Source organism: Pecten maximus, chromosome 13, assembly GCF_902652985.1.
Source record: "Pecten maximus chromosome 13, xPecMax1.1, whole genome shotgun sequence".
NCBI classification, from domain to species: Eukaryota; Metazoa; Mollusca; class Bivalvia; order Pectinida; family Pectinidae; genus Pecten; species Pecten maximus.
The window spans coordinates 5,514,914-5,534,366 of NC_047027.1; the positions used below are offsets into that span (position 1 = coordinate 5,514,914).

Consider the following 19,453-nt stretch of genomic DNA (forward strand, 5'->3'; position numbering starts at 1 on the left):
TAAACCTTGTCTAGAGCCTAACTCACTACACATGTTGATAGATTTATCCTATTATATCCCTCATTGGATCCATTATATCTAATACCATAGTGTAGAGAAGTTGCTGGGTAGCTGGAACCAAATGCTGTGTATAGAGAGTGCTGGGTAGCTGGAACCAAATGCTCAATTGACTGATACTGATAGAGTTACAGTGAAGTTGTAGGAGTTGTGATGTAAGGTCTGACAGAGTCACAGTGGAGTTGTCGGAGTTGTGATGTAAGGTCTGACAGAGTCAGTGTGGAGTTGTAGGAGTTGTGATGTAAGGTCTGACAGAGTCACAGTGGAGTTGTAGGAGTTGTGATGTAAGGTCTGACAGAGTCAGTGTGGAGTTGTAGGAGTTGTGATGTAAGGTCTGAATGAGCCAGTGTGGAGTTGTCGGAGTTGTGATGTAAGGTCTGACAGAGTCAGTGTGGAGTTGTAGGAGTTGTGATGTAAGGTCTGACAGAGTCAGCGTGGAGTTGTCGGAGTTGTGATGTAAGGTCTGACAGAGCCAGTGTGGAGTTGTAGGAGTTGTGATGTAAGATCTGACAGAGTCAGTGTGGAGTTGTGATGTAAGGTCTGACAGAGTCAGTGTGGAGTTGTAGGAGTTGTGATGTAAGGTCTGACAGAGTCACAGTGGAGTTGTCGGAGTTGTGATGTAAGGTCTGACAGAGTCAGTGTGGAGTTGTTGGAGTTGTGATGTAAGGTCTGACAGAGTCAGTGTGGAGTTGTCGGAGTTGTGATGTAAGGTCTGACAGAGTCAGTGTGGAGTTGTAGGAGTTGTGATGTAAGGTCTGACAGAGTCAGTGTGGAGTTGTAGGAGTTGTGATGTAAGGTCTGACAGAGTCAGTGTGGAGTTGTCAGAGTTGTGATGTAAGGTCTGACAGAGTCAGTGTGGAGTTGTAGGAGTTGTGATGTAAGGTCTGACAGAGTCAGTGTGGAGTTGTAGGAGTTGTGATGTAAGGTCTGACAGAGTCAGTGTGGAGTTGTAGGAGTTGTGATGTAAGGTCTGACAGAGTCAGTGTGGAGTTGTAGGAGTTGTGATGTAAGGTCTGACAGAGCCAGTGTGGAGTTGTCGGAGTTGTGATGTAAGGTCTGACAGAGTCACAGTGGAGTTGTAGGAGTTGTGATGTAAGGTCTGACAGAGTCAGTGTGGAGTTGTCGGAGTTGTGATGTAAGGTCTGACAGAGTCAGTGTGGAGTTGTAGGAGTTGTGATGTAAGGTCTGACAGAGTCAGCGTGGAGTTGTAGGAGTTGTGATGTAAGGTCTGACAGAGTCAGTGTGGAGTTGTAGGAGTTGTGATGTAAGGTCTGACAGAGTCACAGTGGAGTTGTTGGAGTTGTGATGTAAGGTCTGACAGAGTCAGTGTGGAGTTGTAGGAGTTGTGATGTAAGGTCTGACAGAGTCAGTGTGGAGTTGTAGGAGTTGTGATGTAAGGTCTGACAGAGTCAGTGTGGAGTTGTAGGAGTTGTGATGTAAGGTCTGACAGAGCCAGTGTGGAGTTGTAGGAGTTGTGATGTAAGGTCTGACAGAGTCAGTGTGGAGTTGTAGGAGTTGTAATGTAAGGTCTGACAGAGTCAGTGTGGAGTTGTCGGAGTTGTGATGTAAGGTCTGACAGAGTCAGTGTGGAGTTGTAGGAGTTGTGATGTAAGGTCTGACAGAGTCAGTGTGGAGTTGTGATGTAAGGTCTGACAGAGTCACAGTGTGGAGTTGTAGGAGTTGTGATGTAAGGTCTGACAGAGTCACAGTGGAGTTGTTGGAGTTGTGATGTAAGGTCTGACAGAGTCAGTGTGGAGTTGTAGGAGTTGTGATGTAAGGTCTGACAGAGTCAGTGTGGAGTTGTAGGAGTTGTGATGTAAGGTCTGACAGAGTCACAGTGGAGTTGTTGGAGTTGTGATGTAAGGTCTGACAGAGTCAGTGTGGAGTTGTAGGAGTTGTGATGTAAGGTCTGACAGAGTCAGTGTGGAGTTGTCAGAGTTGTAATGTAAGGTCTGACAGAGCCAGTGTGGAGTTGTAGGAGTTGTAATGTAAGGTCTGACAGAGCCAGTGTGGAGTTGTAGGAGTTGTAATGTAAGGTCTGACAGAGTCAGTGTGGAGTTGTAGGAGTTGTGATGTAAGGTCTGACAGAGTCACAGTGGAGTTGTAGGAGTTGTGATGTAAGGTCTGACAGAGTCAGTGTGGAGTTGTAGGAGTTGTGATGTAAGGTCTGACAGAGTCACAATGGAGTTGTCGGAGTTGTGATGTAAGGTCTGACAGAGTCAGTGTGGAGTTGTAGGAGTTGTGATGTAAGGTCTGACAGAGTCAGTGTGGAGTTGTGATGTAAGGTCTGACAGAGCCACAGTGGAGTTGTAGGAGTTGTGATGTAAGGTCTGACAGAGCCACAGTGGAGTTGTAGGAGTTGTGATGTAAGGTCTGACAGAGCCAGTGTGGAGTTGTAGGAGTTGTGATGTAAGGTCTGACAGAGTCACAGTGGAGTTGTCGGAGTTGTGATGTAAGGTCTGACAGAGTCAGTGTGGATTTGTAGGAGTTGTGATGTAAGGTCTGACAGAGTCACAGTGTGGAGTTGTAGGAGTTGTGATGTAAGGTCTGACAGAGTCACAGTGGAGTTGTTGGAGTTGTGATGTAAGGTCTGACAGAGCCAGTGTGGAGTTGTCGGAGTTGTGATGTAAGGTCTGACAGAGTCACAGTGGAGTTGTAGGAGTTGTGATGTAAGGTCTGACAGAGCCAGCGTGGAGTTGTAGGAGTTGTGATGTAAGGTCTGACAGAGTCACAGTGGAGTTGTAGGAGTTGTGATGTAAGGTCTGACAGAGTCAGTGTGGAGTTGTAGGAGTTGTGATGTAAGGTCTGACAGAGTCACAGTGGAGTTGTCGGAGTTGTGATGTAAGGTCTGACAGAGTCAGTGTGGAGTTGTAGGAGTTGTGATGTAAGGTCTGACAGAGTCAGTGTGGAGTTGTAGGAGTTGTGATGTAAGGTCTGACAGAGTCACAGTGGAGTTGTAGGAGTTGTGATGTAAGGTCTGACAGAGTCAGCGTGGAGTTGTAGGAGTTGTGATGTAAGGTCTGACAGAGCCAGTGTGGAGTTGTCCGAGTTGTGATGTAAGGTCTGACAGAGTCACAGTGGAGTTGTAGGAGTTGTGATGTAAGGTCTGACAGAGTCAGTGTGGAGTTGTAGGAGTTGTGATGTAAGGTCTGACAGAGTCAGTGTGGAGTTGTAGGAGTTGTGATGTAAGGTCTGACAGAGTCACAGTGTGGAGTTGTGATGTAAGGTCTGACAGAGTCACAGTGTGGAGTTGTGATGTAAGGTCTGACAGAGCCAGTGTGGAGTTGTAGGAGTTGTGATGTAAGGTCTGACAGAGCCAGTGTGGAGTTGTAGGAGTTGTGATGTAAGGTCTGACAGAGTCAGTGTGGAGTTGTAGGAGTTGTGATGTAAGGTCTGACAGAGTCACAGTGTGGAGTTGTAGGAGTTGTGATGTAAGGTCTGACAGAGTCAGTGTGGAGTTGTAGGAGTTGTGATGTAAGGTCTGACAGAGTCAGTGTGGAGTTGTGATGTAAGGTCTGACAGAGCCAGTGTGGAGTTGTAGGAGTTGTGATGTAAGGTCTGACAGAGTCAGTGTGGAGTTGTAGGAGTTGTGATGTAAGGTCTGACAGAGTCAGTGTGGAGTTGTAGGAGTTGTGATGTAAGGTCTGACAGAGTCACAGTGTGGAGTTGTAGGAGTTGTGATGTAAGGTCTGACAGAGTCAGTGTGGAGTTGTAGGAGTTGTGATGTAAGGTCTGACAGAGCCAGTGTGGAGTTGTCGGAGTTGTGATGTAAGGTCTGACAGAGCCAGTGTGGAGTTGTCAGAGTTGTGATGTAAGGTCTGACAGAGTCAGCGTGGAGTTGTTGGAGTTGTGATGTAAGGTCTGACAGAGCCAGTGTGGAGTTGTAGGAGTTGTGATGTAAGGTCTGACAGAGCCAGTGTGGAGTTGTCGGAGTTGTGATGTAAGGTCTGACAGAGCCAGTGTGGAGTTGTAGGAGTTGTGATGTAAGGTCTGACAGAGTCAGTGTGGAGTTGTGATGTAAGGTCTGACAGAGTCAGTGTGGAGTTGTGATGTAAGGTCTGACAGAGCCAGTGTGGAGTTGTGATGTAAGGTCTGACAGAGCCAGTGTGGAGTTGTAGGAGTTGTGATGTAAGGTCTGACAGAGCCAGTGTGGAGTTGTCGGAGTTGTGATGTAAGGTCTGACAGAGCCAGTGTGGAGTTGTAGGAGTTGTGATGTAAGGTCTGACAGAGTCAGTGTGGAGTTGTGATGTAAGGTCTGACAGAGTCAGTGTGGAGTTGTGATGTAAGGTCTGACAGAGCCAGTGTGGAGTTGTGATGTAAGGTCTGACAGAGTCAGTGTGGAGTTGTCGGAGTTGTGATGTAAGGTCTGACAGAGTCACAGTGTGGAGTTGTCGGAGTTGTGATGTAAGGTCTGACAGAGTCACAGTGGAGTTGTAGGAGTTGTGATGTAAGGTCTGATAGAGCCAGTGTGGAGTTGTCAGAGTTGTAATGTAAGGTCTGACAGAGCCAGTGTGGAGTTGTTGGAGTTGTGATGTAAGGTCTGACAGAGTCAGTGTGGAGTTGTAGGAGTTGTGATGTAAGGTCTGACAGAGTCAGTGTGGAGTTGTAGGAGTTGTGATGTAAGGTCTGACAGAGCCAGTGTGGAGTTGTAGGAGTTGTGATGTAAGGTCTGACAGAGCCAGTGTGGAGTTGTGATGTAAGGTCTGACAGAGTCAGTGTGGAGTTGTCAGAGTTGTGATGTAAGGTCTGACAGAGCCAGTGTGGAGTTGTGATGTAAGGTCTGACAGAGCCAGTGTGGAGTTGTAGGAGTTGTGATGTAAGGTCTGACAGAGTCAGTGTGGAGTTGTAGGAGTTGTGATGTAAGGTCTGACAGAGTCAGCGTGGAGTTGTAGGAGTTGTGATGTAAGGTCTGACAGAGCCAGTGTGGAGTTGTAGGAGTTGTGATGTAAGGTCTGACAGAGCCAGTGTGGAGTTGTGATGTAAGGTCTGACAGAGTCAGTGTGGAGTTGTAGGAGTTGTGATGTAAGGTCTGACAGAGTCAGTGTGGAGTTGTAGGAGTTGTGATGTAAGGTCTGACAGAGCCAGTGTGGAGTTGTAGGAGTTGTGATGTAAGGTCTGACAGAGTCAGTGTGGAGTTGTAGGAGTTGTGATGTAAGGTCTGACAGAGCCAGTGTGGAGTTGTGATGTAAGGTCTGACAGAGCCAGTGTGGAGTTGTAGGAGTTGTGATGTAAGGTCTGACAGAGTCAGTGTGGAGTTGTAGGAGTTGTGATGTAAGGTCTGACAGAGTCAGCGTGGAGTTGTAGGAGTTGTGATGTAAGGTCTGACAGAGCCAGTGTGGAGTTGTAGGAGTTGTGATGTAAGGTCTGACAGAGTCAGTGTGGAGTTGTAGGAGTTGTGATGTAAGGTCTGACAGAGCCAGTGTGGAGTTGTGATGTAAGGTCTGACAGAGCCAGTGTGGAGTTGTAGGAGTTGTGATGTAAGGTCTGACAGAGTCAGTGTGGAGTTGTAGGAGTTGTGATGTAAGGTCTGACAGAGTCAGCGTGGAGTTGTAGGAGTTGTGATGTAAGGTCTGACAGAGTCACAGTGTGGAGTTGTCGGAGTTGTGATGTAAGGTCTGACAGAGTCAGTGTGGAGTTGTGATGTAAGGTCTGACAGAGCCAGTGTGGAGTTGTGATGTAAGGTCTGACAGAGCCAGTGTGGAGTTGTAGGAGTTGTGATGTAAGGTCTGACAGAGTCAGTGTGGAGTTGTAGGAGTTGTGATGTAAGGTCTGACAGAGCCAGTGTGGAGTTGTAGGAGTTGTGATGTAAGGTCTGACAGAGCCAGTGTGGAGTTGTAGGAGTTGTGATGTAAGGTCTGACAGAGCCAGTGTGGAGTTGTAGGAGTTGTGATGTAAGGTCTGACAGAGTCACAGTGGAGTTGTGATGTAAGGTCTGACAGAGTCACAGTGGAGTTGTGATGTAAGGTCTGACAGAGTCAGTGTGGAGTTGTCGGAGTTGTGATGTAAGGTCTGACAGAGTCAGTGTGGAGTTGTAGGAGTTGTGATGTAAGGTCTGACAGAGTCAGTGTGGAGTTGTCGGAGTTGTGATGTAAGGTCTGACAGAGTCACAGTGGAGTTGTAGGAGTTGTGATGTAAGGTCTGACAGAGTCACAGTGGAGTTGTAGGAGTTGTGATGTAAGGTCTGACAGAGTCAGTGTGGAGTTGTAGGAGTTGTGATGTAAGGTCTGACAGAGCCAGTGTGGAGTTGTAGGAGTTGTGATGTAAGGTCTGACAGAGTCAGTGTGGAGTTGTAGGAGTTGTAATGTAAGGTCTGACAGAGTCAGTGTGGAGTTGTCGGAGTTGTGATGTAAGGTCTGACAGAGTCAGTGTGGAGTTGTAGGAGTTGTGATGTAAGGTCTGACAGAGTCACAGTGGAGTTGTAGGAGTTGTGATGTAAGGTCTGACAGAGTCACAATGGAGTTGTAGGAGTTGTGATGTAAGGTCTGACAGAGTCACAGTGGAGTTGTTGGAGTTGTGATGTAAGGTCTGACAGAGTCAGTGTGGAGTTGTAGGAGTTGTGATGTAAGGTCTGACAGAGTCACAGTGGAGTTGTAGGAGTTGTGATGTAAGGTCTGACAGAGTCACAATGGAGTTGTAGGAGTTGTGATGTAAGGTCTGACAGAGTCAGTGTGGAGTTGTTGGAGTTGTGATGTAAGGTCTGACAGAGTCAGTGTGGAGTTGTAGGAGTTGTGATGTAAGGTCTGACAGAGTCACAGTGTGGAGTTGTAGGAGTTGTGATGTAAGGTCTGACAGAGTCACAGTGGAGTTGTTGGAGTTGTGATGTAAGGTCTGACAGAGTCAGTGTGGAGTTGTAGGAGTTGTGATGTAAGGTCTGACAGAGTCAGTGTGGAGTTGTAGGAGTTGTGATGTAAGGTCTGAATGAGCCAGTGTGGAGTTGTAGGAGTTGTGATGTAAGGTCTGACAGAGTCAGTGTGGAGTTGTAGGAGTTGTGATGTAAGGTCTGACAGAGTCAGTGTGGAGTTGTAGGAGTTGTGATGTAAGGTCTGACAGAGCCAGTGTGGAGTTGTCGGAGTTGTGATGTAAGGTCTGACAGAGCCAGTGTGGAGTTGTAGGAGTTGTGATGTAAGGTCTGACAGAGTCAGTGTGGAGTTGTAGGAGTTGTGATGTAAGGTCTGACAGAGTCACAGTGGAGTTGTAGGAGTTGTGATGTAAGGTCTGACAGAGTCAGTGTGGAGTTGTGATGTAAGGTCTGACAGAGTCAGTGTGGAGTTGTAGGAGTTGTGATGTAAGGTCTGACAGAGCCAGTGTGGAGTTGTAGGAGTTGTGATGTAAGGTCTGACAGAGTCAGTGTGGAGTTGTAGGAGTTGTGATGTAAGGTCTGACAGAGTCAGTGTGGAGTTGTAGGAGTTGTGATGTAAGGTCTGACAGAGCCAGTGTGGAGTTGTAGGAGTTGTGATGTAAGGTCTGACAGAGTCAGTGTGGAGTTGTAGGAGTTGTGATGTAAGGTCTGACAGAGTCAGTGTGGAGTTGTACGAGTTGTGATGTAAGGTCTGACAGAGCCAGCGTGGAGTTGTAGGAGTTGTGATGTAAGGTCTGACAGAGTCAGTGTGGAGTTGTTGGAGTTGTGATGTAAGGTCTGACAGAGCCAGTGTGGAGTTGTAGGAGTTGTGATGTAAGGTCTGACAGAGTCAGTGTGGAGTTGTCAGAGTTGTGATGTAAGGTCTGACAGAGCCAGTGTGGAGTTGTAGGAGTTGTGATGTAAGGTCTGACAGAGTCAGTGTGGAGTTGTAGGAGTTGTGATGTAAGGTCTGACAGAGTCAGTGTGGAGTTGTAGGAGTTGTGATGTAAGGTCTGACAGAGTCAGTGTGGAGTTGTGATGTAAGGTCTGACAGAGCCAGTGTGGAGTTGTGATGTAAGGTCTGACAGAGTCACAGTGTGGAGTTGTAGGAGTTGTGATGTAAGGTCTGACAGAGCCAGTGTGGAGTTGTAGGAGTTGTGATGTAAGGTCTGACAGAGTCACAGTGTGGAGTTGTAGGAGTTGTGATGTAAGGTCTGACAGAGTCACAGTGTGGAGTTGTAGGAGTTGTGATGTAAGGTCTGACAGAGTCAGTGTGGAGTTGTCAGAGTTGTGATGTAAGGTCTGAATGAGCCAGTGTGGAATTAACAATACAATGGAACACAGAACCAACAAAATCAGGAAATTGCTTGTTTAGGTTTTGAGAAAAATATAGATTGCTGTTTGCACTTTAAAAAAAAAAAAACATAGTTTGAAACAACACAGCTACAAGATTGACTTTCCCAGCTTGTTTTCAGTTATAGTTTAAATCAAATTTAAATTTTAAAATCGAAGATAACTAAAAGTTGAAATCTTTCAGTGCTAACGATAAAGTAAAGGTATCTGTTTAATGGAGGAGAAAGTTTAGAGGTTTCTGCTGCTTGTGGTTCACAAAACCAACTTGATACGAAGATTATAGCAAAATGATCCAAAATAAATGAGAAAGTCTTCAGATAGTTTCTATAATTGCACATATAGCAGAGATTTCAAAATATTTCTTAACACAATTTTGTTAGCTGACTTAATGAAGAGCCTTACCGCCTATTTTCATGGTAATTTGGTTATAGCCGACTTGATATACAGTAATACACACACAAATCGGGGGAATTTTTATAAGCCTACCATAGAAGTAAATGTGCAAATCTCATCAGAGCTTGTATTGCACTAATTTGCCTCCATGACTTCAAACGTTTTGATGATAGCGATGCTACATCGCGTTTTCGTGGTATGCTACTGGGACTTCCACCTTTTCCTCTTTTTTTTTCCACACATATGTGATTATCTCTACAATGTTAATTTATTTTTAGGATTTTTTTTACCAACGAGGCACCCATTAGTTGAGGAGTTATAGGGGTCGACAAATCTGATTGGCGGAAAAAAAATAGTGAGGATTAATGTCACATAGTGTGAACAGCGAGTTTTCTTTGTAAAAAAAAAAGTCAGTAATTACGTAGACATTTTCTAAACTCTAGGGTGTCGATTCTGGCTGGAGAGGAGGTGTGGATAGTGAGAAATAATTTAGAAGATTGCTATGAGCACTGTACCTTTACTACGTAAACTCTCTAATCCTGTGGGGTCTTATCAATGAGAGATTCATGTTCCAGAGAGTAGGGAGGTAGAGGGAGAGAAAATAAGGGAAAACTTAATGTAGGATCTCTCGATTCTTCTCAACTATTGACAGGTGTCGTGGCACCATCGCTCTGAAAGGACAAAAAGTCATCACTGACCACTGTGTCATCACTGACCACTGTCATCACTGACCACTGTGTCATCACTGACCACTGTGTACCTTTGTGTAGTCATCACTGACCACTGTGTACCTTTGTGTAGTCATCACTGACCACTGTGTACCTTTGTGTTGTCATCACTGACCACTGTGTACCTTTGTGTAGTCATCACTGACCACTGTGTACCTTTGTGTAGTCATCACTGACCACTGTGTATCTTTGTGTTGTCATCACTGACCACTGTGTACCTTTGTGTTGTCATCACTGACCACTGTGTACCTTTGTGTAGTCATCACTGACCACTGTGTACCTTTGTGTTGTCATCACTGACCACTGTGTACCTTTGTGTAGTCATCACTGACCACTGTGTATCTTTGTGTTGTCATCACTGACCACTGTGTACCTTTGTGTAGTCATCACTGACCACTCTGTACCTTGACCACTGTGTACCTTTGTGTAGTCATCACTGACCACTGTGTACCTTTGTGTAGTCATCACTGACCACTGTGTACCTTTGTGTAGTCATCACTGACCACTGTGTACCTTTGTGTAGTCATCACTGACCACTGTGTACCTTTGTGTAGTCATCACTGACCACTGTGTACCTTTGTGTAGTCATCACTGACCACTGTGTACCTTTGTGTAGTCATCACTGACCACTTTGTACCTTGACCACTGTGTACCTTTGTGTAGTCATCACTGACCACTGTGTACCTTTGTGTAGTCATCACTGACCACTGTGTACCTTTGTGTAGTCATCACTGACCACTGTGTACCTTTGTGTAGTCATCACTGACCACTGTGTACCTTTGTGTAGTCATCACTGACCACTGTGTACCTTTGTGTAGTCATCACTGACCACTGTGTACCTTTGTGTAGTCATCACTGACCACTGTGTACCTTTGTGTTGTCATCACTGACCACTGTGTACCTTTGTGTTGTCATCACTGACCACTGTGTACCTTTGTGTAGTCATCACTGACCACTGTGTACCTTTGTGTTGTCATCACTGACCACTGTGTACCTTTGTGTTGTCATCACTGACCACTGTGTACCTTTGTGTAGTAATCACTGACCACTGTGTACCTTTGTGTAGTAATCACTGACCACTGTGTACCTTTGTGTTGTCATCACTGACCACTGTGTCATCAGTGACCACTGTGTACCTTTGTGTAGTCATCACTGACCACTGTGTACCTTTGTGTAATGATAACATTTGCTATTATTCAGAAGTATTCTGTAACTATGGTTTTATTCCTGTTCTGTTTGTCACATGTCCGATCTCGACTCATCGAGAATCAATGTTGTTATATCTGCCTTGAAAATCAAGTTCTACAATAACACAGATCGTGTAGAGTTTCACAAAATGGTGATATTCTTTACATCGTAGCTTTTAACAATTCCTCTAATATGTCATCATTTAAATCATCAGTTTATCATCTAAATTATCACTCGTACATGGACTCAGGAGAATTGGGAGTCAAGACAGTTAACGTTGTCGTCCACAATACAATTACTTAGCTAAGGTTAACGTTCTCTATAGATTTTCATCTGTCGATTCCTAAACTTTTAATCCAATTAAATCTCACATAGAAAACTCAACACAACAATACAGCTACCTGTGATTGATGTTTTACAACATGGTAACAGAAGAGAAAATTGTATTTCTGTGCTTCTAATAATCCACCATTGTCTAATGTAGTCCAGTGAAAAAGTTAACAAGTTCTAACTCATTGTCCTGTATAGGCTCACCTCCTGCCCCCGTCAGATGTGCTGACCCCGCGGGCTTGTTACAGGGCTAAATATGGTAAACGTATAATAACCAGAACAATACTTAGTGATTGTACTGGACCCTATCAGAGGGGAGACAAACTCACCCCTCCCAACTCAGGCTCCTGTCAGAGGGGAGACAAAAATACCCTTCCCAACTCAGTCTCCTGTCAGAGGGGAGACAAAAATACCCCTCCCAACTCAGTCTCCTGTTAGAGGGGAGACAAAAATACCCCTCCCAACTCAGTCTCCTGTTAGAGGGGAGACAAAAATACCCCTCCCAACTCAGTCTCCTGTTAGAGGGGAGACAAAAATACCCCTCCCAACTCAGTCTCCTGTCAGAGGGGAGACAAACTCACCCCTCCCAACTCAGTCTCCTGTCAGAGGGGAGACAAACTCACCCCTCCCAACTCAGGCTCCTGTCAGAGGGGAGACAAACTCACCCCTCCCAACTCAGGCTCCTGTCAGAGGGGAGACAAACTCACCCCTCCCAACTCAGGCTCCTGTCAGAGGGGACACAAACTCACCCCTCCCAACTCAGGCTCCTGTCAGAGGGGACACAAACTCACCCCTCCCAACTCAGGCTCCTGTCAGAGGGGACACAAACTCACCCCTCCCAACTCAGGCTCCTGTCAGAGGGGACACAAACTCACCCCTCCCAACTCAGGCTCCTGTCAGAGGGGAGACAAACTCACCCCTCCCAACTCAGGCTCCTGTCAGAGGGGAGACAAACTCACCCCTCCCAACTCAGGCTCCTGTCAGAGGGGACACAAACTAACCCCTCCCAACTCAGGCTCCTGTCAGAGGGGACACAAACTCACCCCTCCCAACTCAGGCTCCTGTCAGAGGGGAGACAAACTCACCCCTCCCAACTCAGGCTCCTGTCAGAGGGGAGACAAACTCACCCCTCCCAACTCAGTCTCCTGTCAGAGGGGAGACAAACTCACTCCTCCCAACTCAGGCTCCTGTCAGAGGGGACACAAACTCACCCCTCCCAACTCAGGCTCCTGTCAGAGGGGACACAAACTCACCCCTCCCAACTCAGGCTCCTGTCAGAGGGGACACAAACTCACCCCTCCCAACTCAGGCTCCTGTCAGAGGGGACACAAACTCACCCCTCCCAACTCAGGCTCCAGTCAGAGGGGACACAAACTCACCCCTCCCAACCCAGGCTCCTGTCAGAGGGGAGACAAACTCACCCCTCCCAACCCAGGCTCCTGTCAGAGGGGAGACAAACTCACCCCTCCCAACTCAGGCTCCTGTCAGAAGGGACACAAACTCACCCCTCCCAACTCAGGCTCCTGTCAGAGGGGACACAAACTCACCCCTCCCAACTCAGGCTCCTGTCAGAGGGGAGACAAACTCACCCCTCCCAACTCAGTCCCTTCGATCTATCACTTATCTACGGGACTAATGGGAGGCAGTGGCTGACAAATCCCTAGGGACTCTGTGTCTACCCTTCTTTTAAAAGCTTTTAAGTGATAGAGATCTAACCCCATACAGATGTCACATAAACACATCATAATAATTCTAATCCTAGCCTTACAGGCTTCTGAGTGACCCAGATCTGACCTTGGTGACCTGACTGACCCAGTCAGTTCATAGTGATATGGCCATGGAAATACAGATCCTCATAAAGTTTACAAACATATGGAGCATGTAATGGGATTTGATTGATCCCTCTCTGTCTCTTAAAACCATTTCTCATTGCCACAATTTAGACTATTTTCTCAAAATTGATTTCTTGGGTTTAATAGGTTTATGCCCCCCCCCCCCCCCCCCCCCCACCACCACCACCACCACCACCACCACAAAATGGGGGCATATATATAGTGTTGCCCATGTCCATCCTGTCCTATTCCGCTGTTCTCCGTCCGGTCATGTCCTGTATGATAACTAGCTAATATCTCTGCTGATGTGATCCTCACCAAACTGTGTTTCAGGGTGTCACACTGACTGACACCGACTGTCACACCGACTGTCACACCGACTGCCACACTGACTGTGACACTGACTGTCACACTGACTGTCACACCGACTGTCACACTGACTGTCACACTGACTGTCACGCTGTCTGTCACACTGACTCACACCGACTGTCACACTGACTGCCACACTGACTGTCACACCGACTGTCACACTGACTGTCACACCGACTGTCACACCGACTGCCACACTGACTCACACCGACTGCCACACTGACTGCCACACTGACTGTCACACCGACTGTCACACTGACTGTCACACCGACTGTCACACCGACTGTCACACTGTCACACCGACTGTCACACTGTCACACTGACTGTCACACTGACACTGACTGTCACACTGACTGTCACGCTGACTGTCACACTGACTGTCACACCGACTGCCACACTGACTGCCACACTGACTCACACCGACTGCCACACTGACTGCCACACTGACTGTCACACCGACTGTCACACTGACTGTCACACCGACTGTCACACCGACTGTCACACTGTCACACCGACTGTCACACTGTCACACTGACTGTCACACTGACACTGACTGTCACACTGACTGTCACGCTGACTGTCACACTGACTGTCACACCGACTGTCACACTGTCACACTGTCACACTGACTGTCACACTGACTGTCACACTGACTGTCACACTGTCACACTGACTGTCACACTGACACTGACTGTCACACTGACTGTCACGCTGACTGTCACACTGACTGTCATACTGACTGTGTCTCTTAGAATTCCTTCCATGAATTGAAAAAAATTGAATAACATGTCTGCTTTGAAAGGTTTTGATACGATTCTCAAGAACTTGATGCATGAATATGTCTGCCAAATTACCAAACTTATCCTCTCGACTTGTAACTTTAGACATCAGACGCAAGAGAAAACCTTGTCACACTTTATTACGACAAGCAGAAACTTCAAACACCAATAAAAAGGTTGTAACTAAATATAGCTGTAATAGGGGAAAATAATGATTGAATTTTGACGGCTTCATTGATAATATTGCCTTATTAAGTGCTGTAGGGATATTGGTACCAGCATGTATATGAAGACATACAAGGCCAATTTCTGACGAGGATTATAAGCCACGGGTCTACACAGAACGGTTACGTAGGCCAGCACATCACACACAGAATACCTTCCAATTTCTGGGTCTATTTTTTTAAATGACAAACGTTCACTGTAAAATTATGAATTATAAAAAATTTTAATTAAGAAATCCACACCTAAAATTAATTATTTTAACAATGAAAAAATACAACAATTGATTATGAAAGGAGACATTGCGCAGTAAAAAAAAGGAATTCCATGAACAGCAGATGTGAACAGTCGTGTGCCGTAGAGATTCATTGTTTCCATATTCATCCTATAACGAAGCCCAGAGGGTCAACACATCAAGAAATGGCTTATTACAGGACAATTGAATTACATTTGTTGATAATTTTACTGAACAGCAATAGATATGGGTGGGCTTATTACAGGACAATGAAATTACATTTGTTGATAATTTTACTGAATTGTAGATATGGGTGGGCTTATTACAGGACAATGAAATTACATTTGTTGGTAATTTTACTGAACAGCAATAGATATGGGTGGGCTTATTACAGGACAATGAAACTACATTTGTTGGTAATTTTACTGAATTGTAGATATGGGTGGGCTTATTACAGGACAATGAAATTACATTTGTTGGTAATTTTACTGAATTGTAGATATGGGTGGGCTTATTACAGGACAATGAAATTACATTTGTTGGTAATTTTACTGAATTGTAGATATGGGTGGGCTTATTACAGGACAATGAAATTACATTTGTTGTTAATTTTACTGAATTGTAGATATGGGTGGGCTTATTACAGGACAATGAAATTACATTTGTTGGTAATTTTACTTACAGCAATAGATATGGGTGGGCTTATTTCCATGTGATTACTGGTGGTAGCCCTCACCTCTATTATAAGAGTTAGTTTACGGTATCAGTGATGGGGGAGATTCCAGGGATCGTCCACCACAGAGTTCCCATTACAATCTGATTGGTTTATGTGTTTTATCATGGTGGAGATGAGAGGTTTCCACTTGGTGGTGATGAGGAGCTGAACTTGTGCCCCTCACCTGAGAGATTATCTCGTTACCAGGTGTTAATAGTTCTCCATCCTCCTCCACTTCCTTCTTCTCCTATCTTTCCGTTCTTGTCCTCATACGATCTTGTTTCCTCTGCATTTCACTAGGATTACTACGATTATTTTAATTACATGAGATTTAATCACTTAGCAGCTGGCTGGGGTAAAACAGAAATAAAAATGAGAAGTTTTATCCTGATATTAATCAGGAGGAGTTCCCTATCTTCCCATTCCCTTATTTTTCCATCAGAGTCTTCTATACGTTTGATAACATTTGTAATCATTCTTAAACTTCTTTTAGAATATCATCATGTTGCTTGTATCAAAACTGATAAATTGATGCCTTTAGTTGTAGGACCTCATTTCACCCTCATACTCAAGTAATAGATAAATATCAATATAAAACTATATTATACAGCTGTTTTGTCCTTCTAGGACTCGTCAGTGATACTAGGGACATCATACAGCTGTTTTGTCCTTCTAGGACTCGTCAGTGATACTAGGGACATCATACAGCTGTTTCATCCTTTTAGGACTCGTCAGTGATACTAGGGACTTCATATAGTTGTTTCATCCTTTTAGGACTTGTCAGTCATGCAACAGCTGTTTCGTCCTTCTAGAATTCATCAGTGATACGAGAGACCAAAGGGTTTAAGGGAAAAGGGGGGGGCCCGGACTCGATTTTTTAAAAAATTATCACGTACATGATAGGAGAATTGGGAGTCAAGACAGTTAACGTTGTCGTCCACAATACAATTACTTAGCTAAGGTTAACGTTCTCTATAGATTTTCATCTGTCGATTCCTAAACTTTTAATCCAATTAAATCTCACATAGAAAACTCAACACAACAATACAGCTACCTGTGATTGATGTTTTACAACATGGTAACAGAAGAGAAAATTGTATTTCTGTGCTTCTAATAATCCACCATTGTCTAATGTAGTCCAGTGAAAAAGTTAACAAGTTCTAACTCATTGTCCTGTATAGGCTCACCTCCTGCCCCCGTCAGATGTGCTGACCCCGCGGGCTTGTTACAGGGCTAAATATGGTAAACGTATAATAACCAGAACAATACTTAGTGATTGTACTGGACCCTATCAGAGGGGAGACAAACTCACCCCTCCCAACTCAGGCTCCTGTCAGAGGGGAGACAAAAATACCCCTCCCAACTCAGTCTCCTGTCAGAGGGGAGACAAAAATACCCCTCCCAACTCAGTCTCCTGTTAGAGGGGAGACAAAAATACCCCTCCCAACTCAGTCTCCTGTTAGAGGGGAGACAAAAATACCCCTCCCAACTCAGTCTCCTGTTAGAGGGGAGACAAAAATACCCCTCCCAACTCAGTCTCCTGTCAGAGGGGAGACAAACTCACCCCTCCCAACTCAGTCTCCTGTCAGAGGGGAGACAAACTCACCCCTCCCAACTCAGGCTCCTGTCAGAGGGGAGACAAACTCACCCCTCCCAACTCAGGCTCCTGTCAGAGGGGACACAAACTCACCCCTCCCAACTCAGGCTCCTGTCAGAGGGGACACAAACTCACCCCTCCCAACTCAGGCTCCTGTCAGAGGGGACACAAACTCACCCCTCCCAACTCAGGCTCCTGTCAGAGGGGACACAAACTCACCCCTCCCAACTCAGGCTCCTGTCAGAGGGGACACAAACTCACCCCTCCCAACTCAGGCTCCTGTCAGAGGGGAGACAAACTCACCCCTCCCAACTCAGGCTCCTGTCAGAGGGGAGACAAACTCACCCCTCCCAACTCAGGCTCCTGTCAGAGGGGACACAAACTAACCCCTCCCAACTCAGGCTCCTGTCAGAGGGGGACACAAACTCACCCCTCCCAACTCAGGCTCCTGTCAGAGGGGAGACAAACTCACCCCTCCCAACTCAGGCTCCTGTCAGAGGGGAGACAAACTCACCCCTCCCAACTCAGTCTCCTGTCAGAGGGGAGACAAACTCACCCCTCCCAACTCAGGCTCCTGTCAGAGGGGACACAAACTCACCCCTCCCAACTCAGGCTCCTGTCAGAGGGGAGACAAACTCACCCCTCCCAACTCAGGCTCCTGTCAGAGGGGACACAAACTCACCCCTCCCAACTCAGGCTCCTGTCAGAGGGGACACAAACTCACCCCTCCCAACTCAGGCTCCAGTCAGAGGGGACACAAACTCACCCCTCCCAACCCAGGCTCCTGTCAGAGGGGAGACAAACTCACCCCTCCCAACCCAGGCTCCTGTCAGAGGGGAGACAAACTCACCCCTCCCAACTCAGGCTCCTGTCAGAAGGGACACAAACTCACCCCTCCCAACTCAGGCTCCTGTCAGAGGGGACACAAACTCACCCCTCCCAACTCAGGCTCCTGTCAGAGGGGAGACAAACTCACCCCTCCCAACTCAGTCCCTTCGATCTATCACTTATCTACGGGACTAATGGGAGGCAGTGGCTGACAAATCCCTAGGGACTCTGTGTCTACCCTTCTTTTAAAAGCTTTTTAAGTGATAGAGATCTAACCCCATACAGATGTCACATAAACACATCATAATAATTCTAATCCTAGCCTTACAGGCTTCTGAGTGACCCAGATCTGACCTTGGTGACCTGACTGACCCAGTCAGTTCATAGTGATATGGCCATGGAAATACAGATCCTCATAAAGTTTACAAACATATGGAGCATGTAATGGGATTTGATTGATCCCTCTCTGTCTCTTAAAACCATTTCTCATTGCCACAATTTAGACTATTTTCTCAAATTGATTTCTTGGGTTTAATAGGTTTATGCCCCCCCCCCCCCCCCCCCACCACCACCACCACCACCACCACCACCACAAAATGGGGGCATATATATAGTGTTGCCCATGTCCATCCTGTCCTATTCCGCTGTTCTCCGTCCGGTCATGTCCTGTATGATAACTAGCTAATATCTCTGCTGATGTGATCCTCACCAAACTGTGTTTCAGGGTGTCACACTGACTGACACCGACTGTCACACCGACTGTCACACCGACTGCCACACTGACTGTGACACTGACTGTCACACTGACTGTCACACCGACTGTCACACTGACTGTCACACTGACTGTCACGCTGTCTGTCACACTGACTCACACCGACTGTCACACTGACTGCCACACTGACTGTCACACCGACTGTCACACTGACTGTCACACCGACTGTCACACCGACTGCCACACTGACTCACACCGACTGCCACACTGACTGCCACACTGACTGTCACACCGACTGTCACACTGACTGTCACACCGACTGTCACACCGACTGTCACACTGTCACACCGACTGTCACACTGTCACACTGACTGTCACACTGACACTGACTGTCACACTGACTGTCACGCTGACTGTCACACTGACTGTCACACCGACTGCCACACTGACTGCCACACTGACTCACACCGACTGCCACACTGACTGCCACACTGACTGTCACACCGACTGTCACACTGACTGTCACACCGACTGTCACACCGACTGTCACACTGTCACACCGACTGTCACACTGTCACACTGACTGTCACACTGACACTGACTGTCACACTGACTGTCACGCTGACTGTCACACTGACTGTCACACCGACTGTCACACTGTCACACTGTCACACTGACTGTCACACTGACTGTCACACTGACTGTCACACTGTCACACTGACTGTCACACTGACACTGACTGTCACACTGACTGTCACGCTGACTGTCACACTGACTGTCATACTGACTGTGTCTCTTAGAATTCCTTCCATGAATTGAAAAAAATTGAATAACATGTCTGCTTTGAAAGGTTTTGATACGATTCTCAAGAACTTGATGCATGAATATGTCTGCCAAATTACCAAACTTATCCTCTCGACTTGTAACTTTAGACATCAGACGCAAGAGAAAACCTTGTCACACTTTATTACGACAAGCAGAAACTTCAAACACCAATAAAAAGGTTGTAACTAAATATAGCTGTAATAGGGGAAAATAATGATTGAATTTTGACGGCTTCATTGATAATATTGCCTTATTAAGTGCTGTAGGGATATTGGTACCAGCATGTATATGAAGACATACAAGGCCAATTTCTGACGAGGATTATAAGCCACGGGTCTACACAGAACGGTTACGTAGGCCAGCACATCACACACAGAATACCTTCCAATTTCTGGGTCTATTTTTTTAAATGACAAACGTTCACTGTAAAATTATGAATTATAAAAAATTTT

At 46.1% G+C, this 19,453-nt stretch overlaps 2 protein-coding genes across 5 annotated transcripts in view; both read left to right on the forward strand.

Moving 5' to 3' along the window:
• Positions 1 to 19,453, forward strand: part of LOC117340282 (kin of IRRE-like protein 1) — a 378,740-nt gene that overhangs the window by 237,199 nt on the left and 122,088 nt on the right. The gene's annotated exons all lie outside the window — the stretch shown is intronic.
• On the forward strand, positions 10,980 to 17,676 carry LOC117340380. Its single transcript, XM_033902142.1, has 4 exons — positions 10,980 to 11,000; positions 11,452 to 12,454; positions 16,576 to 17,001; positions 17,081 to 17,676. The coding sequence occupies exons 1-4, from the start codon at positions 10,980 to 10,982 to the stop codon at positions 17,674 to 17,676; spliced, it is 2,046 nt and encodes a 681-aa protein (XP_033758033.1).

Coding starts and splice junctions, on each gene's coding strand:
- LOC117340380 (XM_033902142.1), top strand. CDS start 10,980: ATGGTAACAGAAGAGAAAATT. Junction 11,001..11,451: donor TGGTAACAGAAGAGAAAATT/GTATTTCTGTGC, acceptor GTCTCCTGTCAG/AGGGGAGACAAACTCACCCC. Junction 17,002..17,080: donor CCCTCCCAACTCAGGCTCCT/GTCAGAGGGGAC, acceptor CTCCCAACTCAG/GCTCCTGTCAGAGGGGAGAC.